Source organism: Lepus europaeus, chromosome 23 (genome assembly GCF_033115175.1).
Source record: "Lepus europaeus isolate LE1 chromosome 23, mLepTim1.pri, whole genome shotgun sequence".
Classification (NCBI taxonomy): domain Eukaryota; kingdom Metazoa; phylum Chordata; class Mammalia; order Lagomorpha; family Leporidae; genus Lepus; species Lepus europaeus.
In genome coordinates this window covers 9048921-9073277 of record NC_084849.1, presented here as the reverse complement: position 1 = coordinate 9073277, position 24357 = coordinate 9048921, and the positions used below count along the sequence as shown (strand labels likewise).

General features: G+C 45.8%; 1 protein-coding gene across 1 annotated transcript in view; it reads left to right on the top strand.

The window, feature by feature from the left end:
• NAA25 (N-alpha-acetyltransferase 25, NatB auxiliary subunit) overlaps window positions 1-24357 on the top strand; it is an 83001-nt gene that overhangs the window by 4156 nt on the left and 54488 nt on the right. The window contains exons 2-4 of the mRNA XM_062182027.1: window positions 13693-13778; window positions 15460-15598; window positions 19593-19711. Of these exons, the coding sequence (XP_062038011.1) occupies window positions 13693-13778; window positions 15460-15598; window positions 19593-19711 (344 nt within the window). The remainder of the gene's footprint in view (window positions 1-13692; window positions 13779-15459; window positions 15599-19592; window positions 19712-24357) is intronic.

Below are 24357 nucleotides of genomic sequence, written 5' to 3'. Positions count from 1 at the left end.
TGAACCAACGGCAAAGGAAGACCTTCCTCTCTGTCTCTCTCACTGTCTACTCTGCCTGTCAAAAAAAAGAAAATATACTTTTCCCAAAAGACTTTGCAACCAGTTAATCAGCAGTCACCCAGGCATTCAGGAAAGGAGAGTTTGACATCAGGCTGAAAATAGTGAAGTGACTTAGAACTCTTGTGGGTGCATGGAACGGAAACTCTTTGATACCAACTCAAGGAAAGTTGGGTTGCTGTAAACCCTTGAGGGGCTGAGGGTGGGAATGTAGCCCAAGTCCTCATGGAACTTGAAAGCTGCCAGATTTTGAAACCTTTTTTCTGATTTTTTTTTTAAAGATTTTTTTTAACTTGAGAGTTGGAGTTACACAGAGAAGAGAGGCACGGGGGGGGGTGGTCTTCCATCCGATGGTTTACTCCCCAATTGGCCACAAGCGCTGGAACTGTACTGATCCGAAGCCAGGAGCCAGGAGCTTCCTCCAAGTCTCCCATGCGGGTGCAGGGGCCCAAGAACTTGGGCCATCTTCTACTGATATCCCAGGCCATAGCAGAGAGCTGCATCGGAAGTGGAGCAGTTGGGACTTGAACTGGTGCCCATATGGGATGCTGATGCTTCAGGCCAGGTTAACCTGCTGCGCCACAGCCTCAGCCCCCTTTTTTCTGATTTGCTAGTCTTTGTGTGTGTTCTTTTCTCTGCTTAGTTCTTTAGTCTTTTTTTTTTTTTCTTTTTTTTTTTTTACAGGCAGAGTGGATAGTGTGAGAGAGAGAGAGACAGAGAGAAAGGTCTTCCTTTTTGCCGTTGCTTCACCCTCCAATGGCCGCTGCGGCCGGTGCATCTCGCTGATCCGAAGCCAGGAGCCAGGTGCTTCTCCTGGTCTCCCATGCGGGTGCAGGGCCCAAGCACTTGGGCCATCCTCCACTGCCTTCCCGGGCCATAGCAGAGAGCTGGCCTGGAAGAGGGGCAACCAGGATAGAATCCGGTGCCCCAACCGGGACTAGAACCCGGTGTGCCGGTGCCACAAGGCGGGGGGTTAGCCTGTTAAGCCACGGCGCCGTCCTATTTTTTTTTTTTAAGATTTATTTATTTATTTGAAAGGCAGAGCTACAGAGATGCTGAGGTAAAGAGGTAGGGAGGGGGTGAAGGGTGGAGAGAGAGAGAGAGAGAGAGAGAGAGAGAGAGAGAGGGGTTTTCCAACCGCTGGTTCACTCCCCAATTGGCTGCAACGGCCAGAGCTGGGCCAATCCAAAGCCAGGAACCAGGAGCTTCTGGGTCTCCCATGGTGGGTGCAGGGGCCTAAGACTTGCACGATCTTCTGTTGCTCTCCCAGGCCATAGCAGAGAGCCGAATCTGAAGTGGAGCAACCAGGACTCGAACCAGCACCCATTTTTGGATGCTGGTACTGCAGGCACTAGCCTCTTTTTTTTTTTTTTTTAAGATTTATTTATGTATTCAAAAGGCAGAGTTACAGAGGAACAGAGGCAGAGAGAGAGGGCGAGAGAGGTCTTCCATTCACTGGTTCATTCCCCAGGTGTCCAGAACAGCTGGAGCTGGGCTGGTCTGAAGCCAGGAGCTTCTTCCAGGTCCCATGCGAGTGCAGGGGCCCAAGGACTTGGACCATCTTCCACTGCTTTACCAGGCCATAGTAGAGAGCTGGATTGGAAGTGGAGCAGCCGGGACTCAGATCGGCACTCATATGGGATGCTGGCACTGCAAGCAGTGACTTTACCTGCTATGCCACAGTGTCAGTCCCCAGTTTGGGTGTTTTTTACTTTTTGTTTCTCTTTCTGCTTTCTTCTCATTTTTTTTTTTTCCTCCTGCTTTCGCCTCAATTCACTTAGGGCCTAACATAATGGCTTTGTGGCAACACCAAGTTCATTAGCCTCTCTCTGCAGGACCACCCCTTCCCTTGAGATTTAAAAAAATATTTATTTGAAAGGCAGAGAAACAGAGAGAGAGAGAGTGAGAGAGAGAGAGAAAACGAGAACTCTTCCATCCACTGATTTACTCCTAAATTGGTGGGGACAGGCCTAAGCCAGGAGCTAGAAACTTTCCAGTCTCCCCGGTGGGTGCAAGGACTTCAGTACTTGGGCCGTCTCCTGTTGGCTCCGAGCTGTGTGAGCAGTGTTAGTAGAGAGCAGGATTGGGCCTTGAATTGGCACTCTGATATGGGGTATGGAATGTTAGCATTGCAGACAGTGGCTTAACATACTGTATACCACAATCCCGGACCCTCTTGAGGTTTTTTGATAAAGATGACTGATACTTTTCATAAAAAATTTTATTTTTAATAAATGCTATGGGGGCCGGTGCTGTGGCGCAGTGGTTAAAGCCCCAGCCTGCAGTGCTGGCATCCCATATAGGTGCTGGTTCAAGTCTCAGATGCCCCTTTTCCAATCCAGTTCTCTGCTGTGGCCTGGGATAGCAGTAGAAGATGGCCCAAGTCCTTGGGTCCTGCACCCGACTGGGAGACCTGGAAGAAGCTCCTGGCTCCTGGCTTCTAATCAGCTCAGCTCTGGCTGTTGCAGTCATTTGGGTAGTGAACCAGTGGAATGGAAGACCCTCTCTCTGGCTCTACTCTCTCTGTATCTCTTTCAAATAAAATAAAATCAAATAATTAAAAAATGCTGGCCGGCGCCGTGGCTCAACAGGCTAATCCTCCGCCTTGCGGCGCCGGCACACCGGGTTCTAGTCCCGGTCGGGGCACCGATCCTGTCCCGGTTGCCCCTCTTCCAGGCCAGCTCTCTGCTGTGGCCAGGGAGTGCAGTGGAGGATGGCCCAAGTGCTTGGGTCCTGCACCCCATGGGAGACCAGGATAAGCACCTGGCTCCTGCCATCGGAACAGCGCGGTGCGCCGGCCGCAGCGCGCTACCGCGGCGGCCATTGGAGGGTGAACCAACGGCAAAAGGAAGACCTTTCTCTCTGTCTCTCTCTCTCACTGTCCACTCTGCCTGTCAAAAAAAAAAAAAAGATGACTGATACTTTTCATAAAAAATTTTATTTTTAATAAATGCTATGGGGGCCGGTGCTGTGGCGCAGTGTTTAAAGCCCCAGCCTGCAGTGCTGGCATCCCATATAGGTGCTGGTTCAAGTCTCAGATGCCCCTTTTCCAATCCAGTTCTCTGCTGTGGCCTGGGATAGCAGTAGAAGATGGCCCAAGTCCTTGGGTCCTGCACCCGACTGGGAGACCTGGAAGAAGCTCCTGGCTCCTGGCTTCTAATCAGCTCAGCTCTGGCTGTTGCAGTCATTTGGGTAGTGAACCAGTGGAATGGAAGACCCTCTCTCTGGCTCTACTCTCTCTGTATCTCTTTCAAATAAAATAAAATCAAATAATTAAAAAATGCTGGCCAGCGCCGTGGCTTAACAGGCTAATCCTCCACCTTGTGGCGCCGGCACACCGGATTCTAGTCCCAGTTGGGGCACCGGATTCTATCCCGGTTGCCCTTCTTCCAGGCCAGCTCTCTGCTATGGCCCGGGAAGGCAGTGGAGGATGGCCCAAGTCCTTGGGCCCTGCACCCGCATGGGAGACCTGGAAGAAGCTCCTGGCTCCTGGCTTCGGATCAGCAAGATGCGCCGACCGCAGCGGCCATTGGAGGGCGGGTGAACCAATGGCAAAAAGGAAGACCTTTCTCTCTGTCTCTCTCTCTCTCACACTATCCACTCTGCCTGTCAAAAAAAAAAAAGCTATGTAAAAAGTCAAAAGGTGACTCCAGCAACCAATTTGTATTCCCTAAAGCTCCTTCAAATAGAAATTCTGGAGCTGCCACTGTTAACTTCAGACTCAAAATATTTGATTTTTTTTTAAAGATCTATTTATTTTATTTGAAAGTCAGAGTTACACAGAGAGAGAAGGAGAGGCAGAGAGAGAGAGTGGTCTTCCATCTGCTAGTTCACTCCCCAGATGGCTGCACTGGCCAGAGCTGCAACGATCAGGAGCAGGAGATTCTTCTGGGTTTCCCATGTGGGTGCAAGGGCTCAAGGACTTGGGCATCTTCTACTGCTTTCCCAGGCCGTACCAGAGCTGGATCGGAAGTGGAGCAGCTTGGTCTCGAACCGGCGCCCATATGGGATGCTGGCGCTGCAGGTGAAGGCTTTAACTGCTATGCCACAGTGCTGGCCCCAACATTTGATTTTCTTATTGGGATTCCATATAGTAGATGCAGGTATTTAGTGTTGCACTTTCAGATTACCAGGATGAAACCTGATTTGCCCAATTCGGGTCAAGTTACATGATTTGAACATGATCATCCAGTTCTGTTCCTTCAGTAAGAGGGCAGTAGAAACCATTTCTAGAGAAGAGAGCATGGGCAAATTGCTACATTATATAACAGAACCTTGTCCACTGCAGAGTGAAAAGGAAAATACCCCTATAGTCTTGGCCCCAAGTCTTACCCTTTTATGTGTAGATCCTCAGGGTTGGGTCTCATCAGATGTCTACTCTTAGAAAAAAGGTTTCAAGATATCATCTATGAATCTGTTAGCTTTAGAACCGACTCAGGGGCCTGTGTCCTGGCACAGTGGGTTAAGGTGCTACCTGCAACTCCAGAATCCCACATGGGCATGGGTTCGAGACCCAGCTGCTCTGCTTACGATCCGTCTGCCTGCTAATGTGTCTGGGAAAGGTGGTGGAAATACTTGGGCTCCTGCCACGAACGTGGGAGACCTGGATAGAGTAACAGGCTCCTGTCTTTGGCCTGGCCCAGCCTCAGCTCTTGGCAGCCATTTATGGGCTGAACTAGTGGACATAAGATCTCTCTCTGTCTCTCCCTCTCTGTGTAACTTTGCTTTTCAGATAAAGAAATCTTAAATTAAGGAAGACAGGATCTCACTTATTGGGCCGTTTCATCTCTGTTAGATATTTTGTAAGGACAAATGGTGACCTGTTAGCTGAGCTAGAGTTTTAAAAAAACTGGAATTAGATATTTGAGTATTCAGGCCAAAACTGTATGCTTTTTTTTTTTTTTTTTGGCCAGGCAGAGTTGGACAGTGAGAGAGACAGAGACAGAGAGTGAGTTATAGACAGTGAGAGAGAAAGGTCTTCCTTCCGTTGGTTCACTCCCCTAATGGCTGCCACGGCCAGCGCTGCGCCGATCTGAAGCCAGGAACTGGGTACTTCCTCCCTGTCTCCCATGCGGGTGCAGGGACCCAAGCACTTGGGCCATCCTCCACTGCCCTCCTGGGCCACAGCAGAGAGCTGGACTGGAAGAGGAGCAACTAGGACTAGTACCCAGCGCCCTGGTGCTGCAGGTGGAGGATTAGCCAATTGAGCCACAGCGCCGGCCTGTATGCTGTTTGATTTCTGTGATACTTGAATCTTTTTTTTAAAGATGTTATTAATTTATTTGAAAGAGCAACACAGAGAGAGAAGGAGAGGCAGAGAGAGAGAGAGGTCTTCCATCCACTGGCTCACTCTCCAGTTGGCCACAATGGCCAGAACTGTGCCGATCAGAAGCCAGGAGCCAGGAGATTCTTCTGGATCTCCCACATGGGTGTAGGGGCCCAAGGACTTGGGCCATCTTCTACTGCTTTCCCAGGCCATAGCAGAGAGCTGGATTGGAAGTGAAGCAGCCGTGTTTTGAACCGGTGCCTACATGGGATGCCGGCAGTGCAGGCGGTGGCCTAACCCACTATGCCACAGCGCCAGCCCCCCCCCCCTTTTTTTAAAGATTTATTTATTTATTATTTATTTGAAAGAGTTTCAGAGAGAGAGAAGGAAAGGCAGAGAGAGAGAGCTGTTTTCCATCTGCCTTCACTTCCTAATTGGCCGCAACGGCTGGAGCTGCACCGATCTGAAGCCAGGAGCCAGGATCCTCTTCTGGGTCTCCCACATGGGTGCAGGGGCCCAAGGGCTTGCACAATCTTCTACTGCTTTTCCAGGCCACAGCAGAGAGCTGGATCAGAAGTGGAGCATCTAGGACTTGTACCAGCGCCCGCATGGGATGCTGGCACTGCAAGTAGCAGCTTTATCTGCGCACCACAGCGCCAGCCCCTGATACTTGAATCTGTCTACCTGAGTGTTAAGTCTTTGACTTTACTCTCTAACTTGTGATTCTCTAGAGAGTAAGATTTCTTACACAGCATTATTAGAGTTCACCAATATTAAGTACATGGAAGAAAGACTAAAAAATGTACACGTGGCCGGCGCCGTGGCTTAACAGGCTAACCCTCCGCCTGTGGCGCCGGCACACCGGGTTCTAGTCCCGGTTGGGGCACCGGATTCTATCCTGGTTGCCCCTCTTCCAGGCCAGCTCTCTGCTATGGCCCAGGAAGGCAGTGGAGGATGGCCCAAGTGCTTGGGCCCTGCACCTGCATGGGAGACCAGGAGAAGCACCTGGCTCCTGGCTTTGGATCAGCGAGATGCACTGGCCGCAGCGGCCATTGGAGGGTGAACCAACGGCAAAAGGAAGACCTTTCTCTCTGTCTCTCTGTCTCTCTCTCTCACTATCCGCTCTGCCTGTCAAAAAAGAAAAAAAACAAAACAAACAAAAAAAATGTATGCGTGACTGTCAAAAGTTTTAGTGAAGTGTTCATTGGAAAAAAATGTAAACCATATGACAAAATGATAGTTGTTTCTGTTTGGGAGATTGGGCCATAGATTTTCAGTTGTCCATATTTATGCTAATTTGGAGCCATGATGAACAAAGATGAACCTGATAGTGGTAGTAGGTTGTGAACTGGCCTGTGTTCACTCATCTTTTTTTTTTTTTTTTTTTTTTTAAAGATTTATTTATTTGAAAGAGTTACACAGAGAGGAGAGGCTGCCTCGACCTGAAGCCAGGGTACAGGGGCCCAAGGACTTGGGCCATCTTCTACTGCTTTTCCAGGCCATAGCAGAGAGCTGGATCGGAAGAGGAGCAGCTGAGACTAGAACTGGAGCCCATATGGGATGCCTGCGCTTCAGGCCAGGGGGTTAACCCGCTGTGCCACATTGCTGGCCCTCACTCATCTTTATATATGTAATATTGACAGCTACCTTACTTGTTTTCCCTTTACAGCATTTTTCATTTTCCATTTTTTGGAAATGAACCTTGGCTTAAACCTTTGCTTATGTTAGACTTTTTTTTTTTTTTTTTAAATTGTTTTTAGTTTTAGAGTAGCTTAAGTTTTATTTTGTTTTGTTTTGTTTCAGGTTTATTTTATTTTATTTGAAAGAATTATAGAGAGTCCAGAGAGATACAGTCCATCTGCTGGTTCACTCCCCAAGTAGTCGCAATAGCTGGGTCTGGGCCAGGCTGAAGCCTGGAGCCTGGAACTCCATATGGGTCTCCCACATGGGTGGCAGAGGCCCAAGCACTTGGGTCACCTTCCACTGTTTTCCCAGGTGCATTAGCAGGGAGCTGGATCAGAAGTGGAGGAGCTGGGACCTGAACCAGCACTCATGGGATGCAGGTGTAGCAGGCAGCAGCTTAGCCGTCTGTACACAATGCTTGCCCTACTTTCAGATCTTCTGGAAATCTTTGCTGTAATGGGGCCAGCACTGTGGCGTAGCAGGTAAAGCCGCTGCCTGCAGTGCCGTCATCCCATATATGCACCGGTTCGAGTCCTGGTTGCTGCACTTCCAGTCCTGTTCTCTGCCATTGGCCTGGAAAAGCAGTAGAACATGGCCCAAGTTCCTGGGCCCCTGCACCCATGTGGGAGACCCAGATGAAGCTCCTGGTTCCTGGCTTTGAATCAGTGCAGCTCCGGTTGGCACGGCCATCTGGGGAGTGAACCAGTGGATGGAAGAACACTCTCTCTGTCTGCCTCTCCTTCTCTCTCTGAGTAACTCTGATTTTCAAATAAATAAATAAATCTTTATTTCTGTTAAACTTTTGAATAATGATAGATTGCAACACAATTTTATTGTGGGTCTCCGTATTCCTTAAAATATGTAATGCATCATAGTACTTAATAAAAAAACAAGCAAGCAAAATAGCAAATAACTTGATTTAAGGGATGCAGGTGTAGCAGGCAGCAGCTTAGCCGTCTGTACACAATGCTTGCCCTTTGCCCTGCAAAGGGGGACTGATTGGAAGACCTCTCTGTCTTTACCTCTCTTTCTAGCTCTGCCTTTCAAATAAATTAATAAATATTTTTTTAAAAAATTGAAAAAAGGCAAGTGGTGTATAGCTTAGTGATCCTACATTGGAGTACCTGGGTTTACTTCCTGCCCGTGGAGACCCTGAGTGGCAACAGCGATAGCTTAAATAACTGGGTTCCTGCCACCCATGTGGGAGACCTGGATCGCAGTCCAGCCCCAGCCATTGTAGGCATTTGAGTAGGTAAGAACTCTGTGTCTGTACTTCTCAAATAAATAAAGAAATAAAATTTTAAATGGACAGTGTCAGACATTTGGTGTAGTGGTTAAGGTGCCATGCTAACACCTGTATCCTATATCAGATTGCCTGGGTACAACTCCCAGCTTGGCATCTGATTTCATTTGTCTGCTGATGCACACCTGGGAGGCGGCAGCGATAGCTCAAGTACCTTGGGTCTCTACCGTAGTTTGGGAGACCCTGGTTGAGTTTCAGCCTCCTGGCTTTGGGCTGCTCCCTCCACCCCACAACTGTTGTGGGTATTTGAGGGGTGAGCCAGTCAATGGAAGATCTCTGTCTTTGTCTCTCTGTGTGCCTTTCAAATAAGTATATATTTTTTTTTTTTTTTGTGGCCTCCAGCATCAGTTTTTAAAAAAGATTTATTTATGGGGCTGTTGCTGTGGCATAGAGGGTTAAAGCCCTGGCCTGCAGCACTGGCATCCCATATGGGCACTGGTTTGAGTCCTTGCCTGCTCCATTTCTGATCCAGCTCCCTGCTAATGTGCCTGGGAAAGCAGTGGAGGGTGGCACCTACATGGGAGACCCGAACGAAGCTCCTGGCTCCTGGCTTTGGATCGACTCAGTTCCAGCCATTGCAGCCATTTGAGGGAGTGAACCAGCGGATGAAGACCTCTCTGTCTCTGCCTTTCTCTGTCACTTTCAAATAAATAAATTTTTTTTTTAAGATTTATTCATTTATTTGAAAGAGTTACACAGAGAGAGGAGAGGCAGAGAGAGAGAAGAGAGAGAGAGAGAAGTCTTCAATCCAATGATTCACTCCCCAATTGGCCACAATGGCCGGAGCTGTGCCGATCTGAAGCCAGGAGCCAGGAGTTTCTTCCTGGTCTCCCATGCGGACGCAGAGGCCCAAGGATTTGGGCCATTTTCTACTGCTTTCCCAGGCCATAGCAGAGAGCTGGATTGGAAGTTGAGCAGATGAGTCTCAAACCGGCGACCATGTGGGATACCTGCACTTCAGGCTAGGGTGTTAACCTGCTGTGCCACAATAAATCTTTTTTTTTTTTTTTTTTTTTAATTTTTTGACAGGCAGAGTGGACAGTGAGAGAGACAGAGAAGAAGGTCTTCCTTTTTCCATTGGTTCACCCCCCAATGGCCTCTGCGGCCAGCGAACCGCGCTGATCCGAAGGCAGGAGCCAGGTGCTTCTCCTGGTCTCCCATGTGGGTGCAGGGCCCAAGCACTTGGGCCATCCTCCACTGCACTCTTGGGCCACAGGAGAGAGCTGGACAGGAAGAGGAGTGACCGGGACAGAATCTGGCGCCCCGACCGGGACTAGAATCTGGTGTGCCGGCACCGCAGATGGAGGATTAGCCTATTGAGCCGCGGCGCCGTCCAGTATATCTTTTCTTAAGAAGATTTTACTTGAAAGTTTGAGTGAGAGATAGATCTTCCATCCACCTTTTTGGGGTGCTGGTATTGCAGGCAGTGGCTTAACCTGGTGTTTCACAGTGCAGGACCCAGTGCTCAATATCATTAACCATTAGTAAAATGCAAGTTAAAGCCATAGTGAGATACCACTTCACACCTGTTAGTATGGCTGTTAAAAAGACAAGAGAATCAGGTATTGGTGAGAATATGGAGAACAGGGAATTCTTCTATTTCATTGATGGGAATTAATTGGCATAACCATTATAGTAAATAGTATATGGGTTCCTCAAAAAATTAAAATCAAACTACCATATGACCCAGCATTTCTCCTGTATATAATATACCTAAAGGAAATGACATCAGTACGTCAAAGAGGGAGGTGCTCCTCCATGTTCATTACAGCATTATTCACATTAGACAAGATATGGCAATAACCTAAGAATCCATTGACAGATGAATGAATAAAGAAATTATTAATGGAACATTATTGAACCTTAAGAAAGAGGGACATGCTACTGTTTTGAGAGCAAGGATGAACCTGAAGGTCAGTATGTTAAGTGAAATAAGCTAGACATAGAAAGGAAAATGCTACATTGTCACATTTGCATGTGAAATCTATGTTGAATACATAGAAACACAACAGTGGTTACCAGGAGCAGGCAAAGGGAAGAAGAAATGGAGAGATGTAGACCAAAGGATACAAAGTTGGAATTATGTAGCATGATTAAGGCTAGAGATGTGATGTGCAGCCTGAGGACTACAGTTAATAATACTGCACGGTACACTGAGAGTTTGCAAGAGAATTTTAGGTGCTCTTACCATACCGAAAAAGTAACTTAATTTGCTTGACTACTGATCATTATGTATTATGTATATCAGAACATCATGCTGGGGCGGACGCTTTGGCATTGCAGGTAAAACTGTGGCCTGCATTGCTGGCATCCCATATGGATGCGGGTTCAAATTTTGGCTGCTCCACTTCTGATCTAGCTCCCTGCTAATGCACCAGGGAAAGTAGCAGACGACAATCCAAGTCTTGGGCCCCTGCACCCACATGGGAGACCTGGAAGAAGCTTCTGGCTCTTGGCTTCGGATTGGCCCAGCTCTGGCCATTACAGCCATTTGGAGAGTGAACCAGCGGATGAAAGATATTCTGCCTCTCTCTCTCTCTCTTTCCCTCTCTTTCCCTCTGCCTCTCTGTAACTCTGCCTTTCAAATAATCTTGAAAAAAATTATGAAAAATATCATGTTGTATACCTTAAATATATACAATAAAAAATTTGGGGGAGTGGTGGGCATTCTGGTACGATGGGTTAAGATGCTCTTTGAAACCTCTGCGTCAGAAGTCAAATGCCTGGGAACGAGTCCTGATTCTTCTTCCATCCAGTTTCCTACTAATGCGCTTCTTGGGAGGCAGCAGATGGTGCCTAAAGTACTTGGGTCCCTACCAACCATGTGGGAGCCTCAGATGGAGTTCTTGACTCCTGGCTTCAGCTGGACCCAGCTCTGGCTGTTGTAGGCCTTTGGGGAGTAAACTAACAGGATAGAAGATCGCACTTGGGGCTGGTACTGTGGCTTAGTCTACAGTGCCAGCATCCCATATGGGCGCTGGTTCAAGTCCTGGCTACTCCTCTTCCCATGTAGCTCTCTGCTGTGGCCTGGGAAAGCAGTAGAAAAAGGCCCAAGTGCTTGGGCCCCTGTACCCACGTGGGAGACCCAGAAGAAACTCCTAGCTTCTAGCTTTGGATCAGCCCAGTTCTAGCTGTCACAGCTGTTTGGGGAGTAAACCAGTGAGTGGAAGATATTTCTGTCTCTTTCTCTTTGTCTGTAACTCCACTTCTCAAATAAATAAATAAATAAATACATCTTAAAAGAAAAAAAAGATCTCACCAGAAATAATGATTGCTTCTTTGATTAAAAAAAAAAGAGGTCTGCCTGTCTTGGAGACCCCCCCAGGTGTGCTGGCAGAAGATTTGTGACTTAAATAAATCTTGCTTTTCTCTTTGAAATAAAAAAGATTGCACTTATACGGTCTTGGGGTGTGTTCTGTCTCCCTCTCTTTACCTTTCCAATAAGTAAAAATAAATAAGCAATAAAATCTTGGAACAGATATACATATCTTGGGGGAACCTAGAAGTCAGTTGTTTTTCACAGTGAGTGTTAATTTCTCATTTATTCAGTGTTTGAAAATGCTGTTTTCTCTATGTATCCTTGCCCACTCCTAGTATTATTGGACTTTGTTTCCCATTCTCTATTTTTTTTTTAAAGATCTGTTTATTGGGGCTGTTGTTGTGGCATGGTGAATAAAGCTGGCACCTGTGATGCCAACATCTCATGGGCACCTGTGAATGTCCTGGCTGTTTCACTTCTGATCCAGCTCACTGCTAATGGCCTGGGAAAAGTAGTGGGAGGATGGCCCAAGTCTTTGGGCCCCTGTCACCCACATAGGAGACCCAGATGAAGCTCTTGGCTCCTGGCTTTGGCATGGCCCAGCCCTGGCTGTTGAGCCATCTGGAGAGTGAACCAGCAGATGGAGATCTCTCTGTGTGTCTCTCCAACCCTCTCTGTAACTCTGACTTTCAAATAAATAAATAGATATCTCTTTTAGAAAAATAAAGCTATTTATTTGAATGGGCAGATGACACATGGTTGGGGGAAGGGGCGAATACTTTCATCTACTGGTTCACTCCTCAAATGCGCACTGTAGCCAGAGCGGGGACAGGCTGAAGCCCAGAGCCAAGACTCCAGCCAGGTCTCTTACGCAGGTGGCCAGGGCCTAGGTACTTGAGCTGCTGTCTGCTTCCTTCCCCAGTGCATGAGCAGGAAACTGGACAGGAAGTGGAGTAGTCAGGACTTGAACTGTTGCTCCAATATGGAATGTGGGTGTTCCAAGCAGCAGCTCAACCCATTGCACTATAATGCCTGCCCCACCCAGCCAATCTTACCAGTAAATATTTCTCTTATTTTCTTCTTTAGTAAGTTATACTTAACTCTGTGGCAGATATTTTATTGAAGGAAATCTATTCACTTGGAAGAGTTGAAGCGTGAATATTATTTTATTTTAATTTTTATAACCTTTTAACATGTTGGTGACTAAAGCTATTCATTGCCCATAGATAAAAATAGTATCATCACCTAAATACATAAAATCCTGAATCTTCATTGACAGTTAATATAATCTGACTATTTTGCTTTTGGATGAGAGATGACTGTAATTTAAGGAATTAGAATTATAAGTGATAAAAGATTTTATTCTGAACTGTCTTAGCTTTTCAGAGTTAAAATCTGCTTCTGTTTTTCATTTGTTTATCTGAAAGAAAGACGGTTATCTCCTGTTATCTCCAGGTGATCTCCCTTCTGCTGGTTTACTCCTGATGTGCCTGAAACAGCCAGGGCTGGTCCAGGCCAAAGCCAGGAGCTGAACTCTGAGTCTCTTCCGTGGGTGGCAGGAATCTCTTGTTGCTTCCCAGGGTGTGTGTGAGCAGGAAGCTGGAATCAGAAGGGAGCCAAGGCTCGAACTAGGGAGTCTGCTATATGACATGGGTGTCCCAAGCAGGATCTTTCTTTTTAAAGATTTATTTTATTTATTTGAAAGACAGAGTTATAGAGAGAGAGGTCTTCCATCCACTGGTTCACTCCCCAAATGGCCACAACAGCCGGAGTGCGCCAATCCGAAGCCAGGAGCCAGGCACTTCTTCCGGGTCTTCCACGCGGGTGCAGGGTCCCAAGGACTTGGGCCATCTTCATGCTTTCCCAGGTCATAGCCGAGAGCTGGATCAGAAGAGGAGCAGCTGGGTCTAGAACCGGTGCCCATATGAGATGCCAGTGCTTCAGGCCCAGGCTTTAACCCGCTTCGCCACAGCGCCGGCCCCCCAAGCAGGGTCTTAATTGCCACACCAAGTGTCTGCCCCCGTGATATTTTTAAAATACTTTCTGAAATGTCTGATATCAGGTGTGCATTTTTCATACTTTTTGTTGAAGTAATTAACTGTCATATACTTTGTTTTTTCACAGATTATCTTGATAATGGTAATAATAAAATGGCAATTCAGCAAGCAGATAAACTGTTGAAGAAACATAAAGATCTTCATTGTGCTAAGGTAAGTATTTGCCCTGGTGTACATATCTTTGGGTTGTATTTGTAATTTGCCTTAAAGGGAAAAGATAGTTCCTCTCTTTAGCAGCTGTTTTTTTGTTTTCCTGATTTGACTACCTGCCTCCAGTAGGATTTGATTAAAAGCTAGCTATAGTTTCTTTGGATATTGCTTATCTAATTTAATTACTTTGTTTTTGCATAGTTCTTTTTTTTTTTTTTTTAATTATTTATTTGAAAGGCAGAGTTACAGAGAGAAAAGTAGAGGCAGGGAAAGAGAGGGAGCTTCCATCTGCTGGTTTGCTCCCTAAATGGCTGCAATGGTTAGGGTTGAGCTAGGCTGAAGCCAGGAGCTAGGAGCTTTGTCCAGTTCTCCCAAGTGGGTGCAAAGGCCCAAGTGCTTGGACCACCTTCTGCTGTTTTCCCAGGTGCATTAGCAGGGAGCTGGGAGCAGCCAGGGACTGGTGCTGTGGCGCAGTGGGTTAAACCCCTGGCCTGAAACGCAGGCATCCCACATGGGTGCTGGTTCGAGTCCCAGCTGCTCCTCTTCTGATTCAGCTCTCTGCTATGGCCTGGGAAAGCAGTAGAAGATGGCCTAAGTCCTTGGGTCCCTGCACCCACATGGGAGACCTGGAAGAAGCTCCTGGCTCCTGGTTTCAGATTGGTGCAGCTCCAGCTGTTGCAGCCATCTGAGGAGTGAAACAGTGGATGGAAGACCTCTCTCTCTCTCTGCCTCTCTCTCTATAACTCTGTCTTTCAAATAAATAAAGTAAATCTTTAAAAAGTGGAGCAGCCAGGACACCAGCTGGCACTGCAGGCAGAGGCTTTATGTGCTAGACCACAGCGCCAACCACCACAGAGTTCTTTTAAGCAATTTTGAACATTCTTTTTTTTTTTTTTGACAGGCAGAGTGGACAGTGAGAGAGACAGTGAGAGGGAAAGGTCTTCCTTTTGCCGTTGGTTCACTCTCCAGTTGCTGCTGCAGCTGGCGCACCGCACTGATCTGAAGGCAGGAGCCAAGTGCTTCTGGTCTCCCATGGGGTGCAGGGCCCAAGGATTTGGGCCATCCTCCACTGCACTCCTGGGCCACAGCAGAGAGCTGGCCTGGAAGAGGGGCAACCGGGATAGAATCCGGCACCCCAACCGGGACTAGAACATGGTGTGCCGGCGGCCGCAGGCGGAGGATTAGCCTATTGAGCCGCGGCGCCGGCCTATTGAACATTCTTACTAAGACAAAAATAGGAAGGATTTTGCTTATATTTGCTTATATTTTCCATAAAACTAGGTTTGTTTAATCAGTAACCAGGCATTTCTTAAAATTTTTGCTTTCAGATTGACTTTCTTATTTCCTTTTAAAAACTGAGTTTTCAGCCCCACTGTGGCACAGTGGGTTAATCTGTCGTCTGTGACAGCAGCATTTCATGAGCGCCAATTCGAGTCCTAGCTCCTCTGCTTTCTCCTATGTGGGAGACCCCGATGGAGTTCCAGGCTCTTGGCTTCAGTCTGACCCAGACCGGCCTGTTGTGGCCATTTGGGGAGTGAACCAGCTTATGGGAGATCTTCTCTCTCTCTCTTTCTCTTTCTCTTCCCCTCCTTCTCCCCCTCTCTCTCTTTCTCTCTCACTCATTCTGCCTTTCAAATAAATAAATCTTTAAAAAAAAATGGACTTGAACTTTCTTTTCTGTCAGGTTTTAAAGGCGATTGGCTTGCAGAGAACTGGAAAACAAGAGGAAGCCTTCACTTTGGCACAGGAAGTGGCAGCCCTTGAACCTACAGACGACAACTCACTGCAGGCTCTGACTATTCTTTACCGAGAGATGCACCGACGTACGTTTGCTTCTTCATCTCATTGTTTATATACCAGAGCTTAGGATTTGGGACGTTTTTGATTATGTTCCCTGTTGTGGCTTTATCTGATTTATTTGTCACTCATGATTTCAATGGATGGTAAGAGTTAGCATGATGCACTGATCATGGTTTGTGACATCTGTAGGCAGGGAGGATAGTTTATTAGGATTCTTGGATTGGAATAAGGGGTTAAAGTGAGGTCATTTGTGACATTTTGATTTGTTAAATGGAAGGCTTACTTTTTTTAACATGGGAAATTTTGAATGTATACAGAAAGAGAATAGATAATCCCGTGTACCAGTTACTCACCTTCAGCACTTCTTTTTTTTTTTTTTTTTAATTTTTGACAGGCAGAGTGGACAGTGAGAGAGGGACAGAGAGAAAGGTCTTCCTTTTGCCGTTGGTTCACCCTCCAATGGCCGCCGCGGTAGCGCGCTGCGGCCGGCGCACCACGCTGATCCGATGGCAGGAGCCAGGTGTTTATCCTGGTCTCCCATGGGGTGCAGGGCCCAAGGGCTTGGGCCATCCTCCACTGCACTCCCTGGCCACAGCAGAGAGCTGGCCTGGAAGAGGGGCAACCGGGACAGGATCGGTGCCCCGACCAGGACTAGAACCCGGTGTGCCGGCGCCGCTAGGCGGAGGATTAGCCTAGTGAGCCGCGGCGCCGGCTTCAGCACTTCTTAACACATGGCCAGTTTTATTTTGTCTGTGCCCTTCCCCCTGCCAGATGGTTTCAGAGTGTAACCTAGATAGTCCATCATTTCATTTGCATGTAAGTTGTTTCAGAGTGGAGGACCTTTTACCCTTCAAAGGCCATTTGGGGATTGATAACATCATTCGTGGGCCATATAGTTACCAACTTAAAAATAAACCTGCTAGTAGATTCTTCGAATTTTAAGTCCTACCTACAGTTGTCTTGCCAGGACCAGGCCAAATGATTTTGTGCATCTTAGATATCCTGTGGGCCATTTCCTTGCTGCTGCTTTAAATAAAGTTTTCACTGATTTCTTAAATATTATATCATGAAATAATACTTTCCATAATTCATATTTTTAAAAATATATTTTATATAACATACTAGTAAATTTGATGTATAATAGCACACATGAGCCAGCCACCTAATTTAAAGGTAGAGCATTATCAGTATTAGGAAGACTTCCTGTATCTGTTGTTTGTAATTCTCAGTTTCTCTTTTTTGTCCCCAACAGTTACTTGCCACCCTGAATGTTTATTATTCTCTTGCTTTTCTTTAACTCCTTAAATACATTTATTTTTCTAAATAATGCATTAGTAGTTTTGCTTAATTTTTTTAGAGATTTACTTATTTATTCGAAAGGCAGAGTTGCTGAGAGGCAGAGGCTGAGAGAAAGAGGTGTCCTCCATCCACTGGTTCACTCCCCAAATTGCCACAATGGCTGGAGCTGAGCCGACCAGGAGCCAGGAGCTTCTTCTGGGTCTCTGATGTGGGTGCAGGGGCCCAAGCACTTGGGCTATCTTCTACTGCTTTCCCAGGCAGTAGCGGAGAGCTCGATGGGAAGAGGATCAGCCAGGACAGGAGACCTGCCTATATGGAATGCTGGTGCCTCAGTATTACCCATTAAGCCATAGTGCCAGCCACTTAATTTTGAACTTTGTCATGGATTTGTACTGTAGATATTCTGTGACTTGAATTTTTCATCTAATATTCTGGTTACTATAGACTACTCAAAAAAATTTTATTGGGTGACCATACCACAATTTAAGAATGTAATTGTTGGGATATACGGTAAGTTTGTATTTAGCTTAAGGATAAAGATAATGTCAACTTGTTTAGTTTTTTTTCCAACTTGTTTTCTGAATGGACTGGCATTTCTAGCTATCTCACATCCTTGTCAACACTTGGTATTCATCACCTTTAAAAGTTTTGCCAGTGTAGTGGGCAGAATGTCATTTTGTTGTTCAACTTTGTTTTTAATTCTTTTTTTTTTTAAATGATTTATTTATGTATTTGAAAGGCAGAGTCACACAGAGAAGAAGAGGCAGAGAGAGAGAGAGAGAGGTCGTCCATCTGTTGGTTTACTCCTCAATTGGCCACAGTGCCTGGAGCTGCACAGATCCAAAGCCAGGAGCCAGGAGCTTCTTCCAGGTCTCCCATGCAGAGACCTGGGCCCACGCGGATACAGGGGCCCAAAGACTTGGGCCATCTTCCACTGCTTTCCCAGGCCATAGGAGAGAGCTGGATCAGAAATGGAACAGCTAGGACTCAAACCAGTACCCATATGGGATGCCAGCACTGCAGACGGCGGCTTTACCCGCTACGCCACAGCACCAGCCCCTGTCTCTAATCCTCTACAAAAAAAATTCTTTTTGATTTGATCATTTAGGGGTGATGTTGATTTAGAGATATGGATTCTCCCCTAGTGTTTTTTTTTTTTTTTTTTAATATATTTATTTATTTGAAAGGCAGACTTAGAGGAGAGACAGAAATCTTCCATCTTCTGGTTTATCCTTCAGTGGCTTCAAGGATTGGGGCTGGGCCAAGCCAAAGCCAGGAGCCAGGAGTTTCAACCAGGTCTCCCATGAGGGTGCAGGGGTTCAAGGACTTGGGCCATTCTCCACTACTTTCCCAGGCACATTAGCAGGAAGCTGGATCAGAAGTGGGGTAAGACTGGTGCTGTGGTGTAGTGGGCTAAGCCTCTGCCTGCAGTGCTGGAATCCCATATGGGCACCGGTTCAGGTCCCTGCTGTTCCTCTTCTGATCCAGCTCTCTGCTATGGCCTGGAAAAGCAGTAGAAGGTGGCCCAACTGCTTGGGCCCCTGCATCTGCATGGGAGACCTGGAAGAAGCTCCCGCCTCCTGGCTAAAGATTGGCTCAGCTCTGGCTGTTGCGGCCACTTAGTGATTAAACCAGCAGGTGGAAGACCTTTCTCTGTCTCTCCCTCTCTGTGGCTCTACCTCTCAAATAAATAAAGTGTAAAAAAAATAAATAAATAAATGGTGGAGCAGCTGGTACTCCAGTTGGTGCCCATATAGGATGTTGGCACTGTACATTGCACCACTGACTGGCCCCCACCTCTGGTGTTTTAAAAGTTACTCTACAAATATTGGTTGAATATTTCTCTGTGACAAGTATCTTAGAATCAAACATGAAAGATTCTCTTTCTGCCCTCATGTTACTGATAGTTTATAAGGGGAATTAGGCATACCATGTTAAGTGCTACAAGAGATTTATGAGATTCTGAGATGACAGAGGGAGGCAGTGATCAAATTTGGGTGGAGCAGAGATGGTGTTTAAGGAAAGTCTTATCTAGAGGATTTAATTTGAACTACATCTTTTGTGATGATCACGCAGTAGAAAAGAGGAAAGGAGAATACAGGCAGAGGGAATGGTGTAAAGGCATAGAGAAGGTATAGCACAGGGAACCTGGCGGAACTACAAATATTTTGATTGGCTAGATGATAAATCACTGTGATGAGTTAAGGAGAAAGAGGCCAGCTCCTGGAGATTGTTGTAAATGTGATGAGGAAACCTGACCTAGCCCAGGCTGCATGTGCACCACATACCACCCACACCACATACCACACCACACACCACACCACATACCACACCACACCACACACCACACCACATACCACCCACACCACATACCACACCACACACCACACCACATACCACACCACACCACACACCACACCACACCATACCACACCACACCACATACCACACCACATACCACATACCACATACCACATACCACATACCACACCACATACCACATACCACACCACATACCACACCACACCACGTACCACACACCACATACCACACCACACCACACCCAAGAGTCATGACCAGATGAGGCATAGCAAATACTTTCTTCTTCCTCGTTAATCAGAGACATCTGTTTTCCTCAGATAGGAAAAAACTTAAATGCTGTTAGGATTTTCCTTGATAACTGAAGTGTAACTTAAATCTTATTTCTTTTTATCTCAGCGGAGTTAGTTACAAAACTTTATGAGGCAGCTGTGAAGAAAGTTCCCAATAGTGAGGAGTATCACTCTCACCTCTTCATGGCCTATGCCAGAGTGGGTGAATACAAGAAAATGCAACAGGTAACTCGATCCCCAAACCTATGGGGCCATGGGGTTTACTGCTAGAGGTAAAAGTCTCTTTAATGAGATGTAACTATAGTGGGATGGGGTGTGTGTGGAGAGTTGAATTAATGTTTTTGTATGTGGAGCTCAGTCAGTTAATTATTCTTATGTGTTTAAAGTTGAACTATTATTGAAGTTCTTTAAATGTTATATTTGGGAAAAAGTTGATTGTTCTTTTCTTGTGTGTGTGGCCTGATGGTGTATTTTGTTTGGTTGTAGTAAATCTGCTTCACATTGTCCCACTTCATCAGATTGTTGTTATTACATTATCAGAAAATGGACAGAAATCCCAGAGCCAAAAAGTATAGACTGTAGAAAGAGTAACTTTAAAGTTTGCAATTGATTTGTAAATTTAATTCTTTATAGCCTGCTGAGATTTTTGTCTTTTTCAATGTTTATTTTCAACTGCCTGAAACGCATAGTGACAAAGAGAGAGGGAGAAAGAGAGACAGAGGGAGATACCTTTTGATCTTTTCTCTGCTGGGTCAGTCCACAAATGCTTACAACAGCTGCGACTGGACCAGGCCAAAGCCAGGAGCCTGGAATTCCATCCCTGTCTCCCATGTGAGTGACAGGGATCCATGCACTGAGCCCTCACCTGCTGTTTCCCAGGATGTATTAGCAGAAGCAGAGGAGCCAGAACTCTAACCAGCTTTTTTATAAGGGTTGTAGATGACCCAAGCAGCAGCTTGGATTAGCCCTGTACAATATCACCTGCCCTATAGCCTGCTAAGATTTTTTTTTTAAAGATTTATTTATGTATTTGAAAGTCAGAGTTACCCAGAGAGAGAGAGAGAGAGAGAGGTCTTCCATCTGATGGTTCACTCTCCAATTGGCCGCAACGGCAGGAGCTGAAGCCAGGATCCAGGAGCTTCTTCCAGGTCTCCCATGCAGGTACCTAAGGACTTGGGCCATCTTCTACTGCTTTCCCAGGCCATAGCAGAGAGCTGGATCGGAAGTGGGGCAGCCAGGTCTGCGGCTGATGCCAGTGCTTCATGCCAGGGTGTTAACCCACTGCACCACAGCACCAGCAGCCCCTGCTGAGATTTTTAAACCTGTCAAGAGAAAAATGTCTCCTGTGATGCCTTTTTTTTTTTTTTTTTTCCCTGAAGCAGCTTCTTTGCCAGTTGTTATATGTTCAGTGTTCTTAATACACATGTCAAGGAGCCTCATTTGGACACATGTTTGGACTAGTATATGGGGAAAGCTGACATTCCCAGAGAAGTGAAACTTGTTATGATGTCATGCTATTATTAAATGCTTTGTGAGTATAATGGCTCCTGAAGACAAAGCTTTCTTATTTTGGATTTTGTTTTATCCTATACTTAGATTCCAACAATAGATAATTCAGGCAGGATAGAAGATACTATACCAAAACCTTTCTCCTCATAAAGTCTACCTTTTACAGAAATTTATTAGCTGATAGACAGACAGAGATCTTACATCATTGGTTCATTCCTCAAACGTCTGCAACTTAGGAGGATGAACCAGCCCAAGGTCAGTAGCCTGGAACTCAGTCCAGATCTCCCTCATGGCTGGCAGGGACTCAACTACTTGGGCCATCACCTGCTGCCTCCCAGGGTCCATGAGCAGGACTCCAACCTAGGCACTTCAGTATGGGATGCAGATGTCCCAAGGGACAATTTAACCACTGAGCTGAATGTTTGCCCCCTTTCTTTATATTTCTTTATGCAAGCTATCAGATTGGGAGTTTTTTTTTTTTTCTTGGTTCAAATGTGATTTTTTAAAATTATTAATTGATTTATTTGCTGATGATCTCTGGAAAAGTGTTCAAGAGATTGCAATTTATACTTCAATGTAAGATGGATATTTTTCTTTAAATTTGCAACACTAGCATATACATATAAGTCTGTAATATCAGTTTATGTTCATTTTTATTTGAAAGCCAGAGGTAGAGATACTCAGAAAGGGATTTCTCATTTGCCACTTTACTCTCTTAATGGCTCCCAACATCTGGGGACAGGAGCTGGGAGCCAGGAACCCAATCCATTTCTCACTTGGGAGGCAGAGACCCAAGTACTCAAGCCATCACTTGGGGCCTTCCCAGGGTGCGCACTAGTAGGAAGCTGGAATTGGAGGCAGAGCCAAGGTTTGAATGTAGGCACTCTGATATGGGATGGCGGTGTCCCTGGTGGTATCTTAACTGCTAGGCCAAACACCTGCCCTTAATACTCTTTTTTAAAAATCTTTGCATGATGTAAAAATGTTTTCTGAAATTGTCAAATAAATTGATTTTTCTAACTTACCTCCAGAGTATGTGTACCCGGTATTAGAGATGTGGATGATATAGGCCTGTGTATCCTAATTTTATTCCAGGTCCTTGCCCCATAGAAATAAGAATTCAAAGCAGTGGCATTTATCTGTCTGTCTGTCTGTCTATCTATTATCTATTGCACAAGTGAGAAGAGGATTTACTTAACAGAGAAGGAACAAACATACATTGACCTGTGAGTGTGGGCCACTCCACACAGATAAATACTCATGAGTGGGCCAGAGGGTTGTCCATGAAAGAGAGAAAAGAGAGAACAGTACCTCCAAGCACAATCTATGGTGAAAAAGAGACCTTGCTCCTATTCCTAGCCTTTTTTTATGAGGTATGGGTGGTACCTTAATTGGATATACATGTGGGGTGTGGGTCTTAGGATGTGTCCTGGTCCCAAATGAGGCACTGGTGCAACCTGGGAAACACATATTAAGCCCACAGTTATAGACATAAGGTAAAATTACAGGGTTGCAAGAATTCCAGCTGCCTAGTTACACCAGATCCCAGGGACCCTGTTCTGTGCTTGTCTATTTTGTCTCCGGATCATCTTGGTTGCAACCTCCACGTGCTTTCACATGTCGCTTCTATGTGATCTGCCTCAGCCTGGGTTAGCACCTTGTCTCCACCTCTTAACAGTGCTGTGAAAATAATCTTCCTGGGAGGGTACAGATGTCTACTTACAGATTTCTATAGGATACTTTACTATGTCCAAACCCTTCCCCCTTACTCTTCTTTTTTTAAAAAAAATTAATTATTATTTGAAAGGCAGAGTGACACAGAGAGATTTTCCATCTGCTGGTTCTCTCCCCAGATGGCCGCAACAGCCAGGGCTGGGCCAGACTGAAGCCAGGAGCCAGGAACTCCCTCTGTGTCTGCTAGTGGGTATTTGGGCCATTTTCTGCTGCTTTCCCAGGTGCATAAGCAGGGAGCTGCATTGGAAGTGGACTTGAACTGGTGCCGGTGTGGGATGCCGGCATTGCAGGTGGTAGATTAACCCACAATGCCACACGCCAGCCCCTCAGACTCATTTTTCCCTGCTTACGGTTGATTGACTCACTTGCACAATCAACCCCCAAATATTTGCAGTTGCACACTTATCCTTTTTTTCTTTTAAAAATATTTATTTATTTACTTGAAAGTCAGAGTTACACAGAGAGAGAAGGAGAGGCAGAGAGAAAGAGAGGTCTTTCATCTGCTGGTTCATTCCCCAGTTGGCCGCAACTGCTGGAGCTGTGCCGATCCAAAGCAAGGAGCCAGGAGCCTTCTCCAGGTCTCCAACACAGGCGCAGGGGCCCAAGGACTTGAGCCATCTTCCACTGCTTTCCTAGGCCACAGCAGAGAGCTGGATCAGAAGTGGAGCAGCTGGGACTAGAACAGACACCCATATGGGCTGCCGGCACTGCAGGCAGAGGCTTTACCCGCTACGCCACAGTGCTGGCCCCGAGCACTTATCCTTACACCCATTTGTACCCAGGGCCTTTCCTTACACCCATTTGTGCCCTAAAGGTCCACCAGAGAGGTTGCTACTTTGGAAAGCTTTAGTAATAAATTTCCACTCCTGATTTTCCCTTAATGAAAGGAAATAAACAACCCCATCTTCCTTGGAAAAAAAACTAGCATGGATTTTTGTGTAGGACATTTGTTGTTATTGTCAAGCATGTCTTAGTTATTTGTGTATGTGTCTCATTTCCATCCCTAGGTTTTAAGTGTCCTTGGAAGGGGTACATAGTTGTTCTGCTTCATTGGGGCTCTGTGTAATTTTGGAAATCGATTGACGATAGATTTTAAAAAAAACATAAAACAGTAACTGATTATTAGCTGATGTATTCTTAGCATCAATTAGTAGTTGGCTAGTTACAGACAGATTATCAGTTATTCTCAAATAGGTCTACTTCTTTTTGCTGCATTCCTACTTGTAAGTATTTGCATATTATATGTTTTATAATGAAAGGGTTTAGTTCTGAGTAATGATATCATGAAAGAACCTGATTATTTTCCAGACTCAAGAATTATTTTTTGAATTATGTCATAGTGATTTTTTCTAATGATGAACTTTAAATATATTGTTGGGTTTTCTTTGTTTTACTATAACTGGTTAGTGAGATGCATTCAGTAACATTTGTTTATTGATATGCATTTGTAAGCCAGAATTTTTGTTTTCCTGGTAGCCCACCAGAACTGTATTGGATTGTAGTGTGTTCTAGAAATACTGGTCTTTAATTCTGAAAAGTGCTTGCTCAGGAGGTGAAGTGTCACACGTGATGTTGTGAGGTTCACCTTTGTGATAAGCTCTGTTGCCGCAGCCACGTAGTCATCAGGC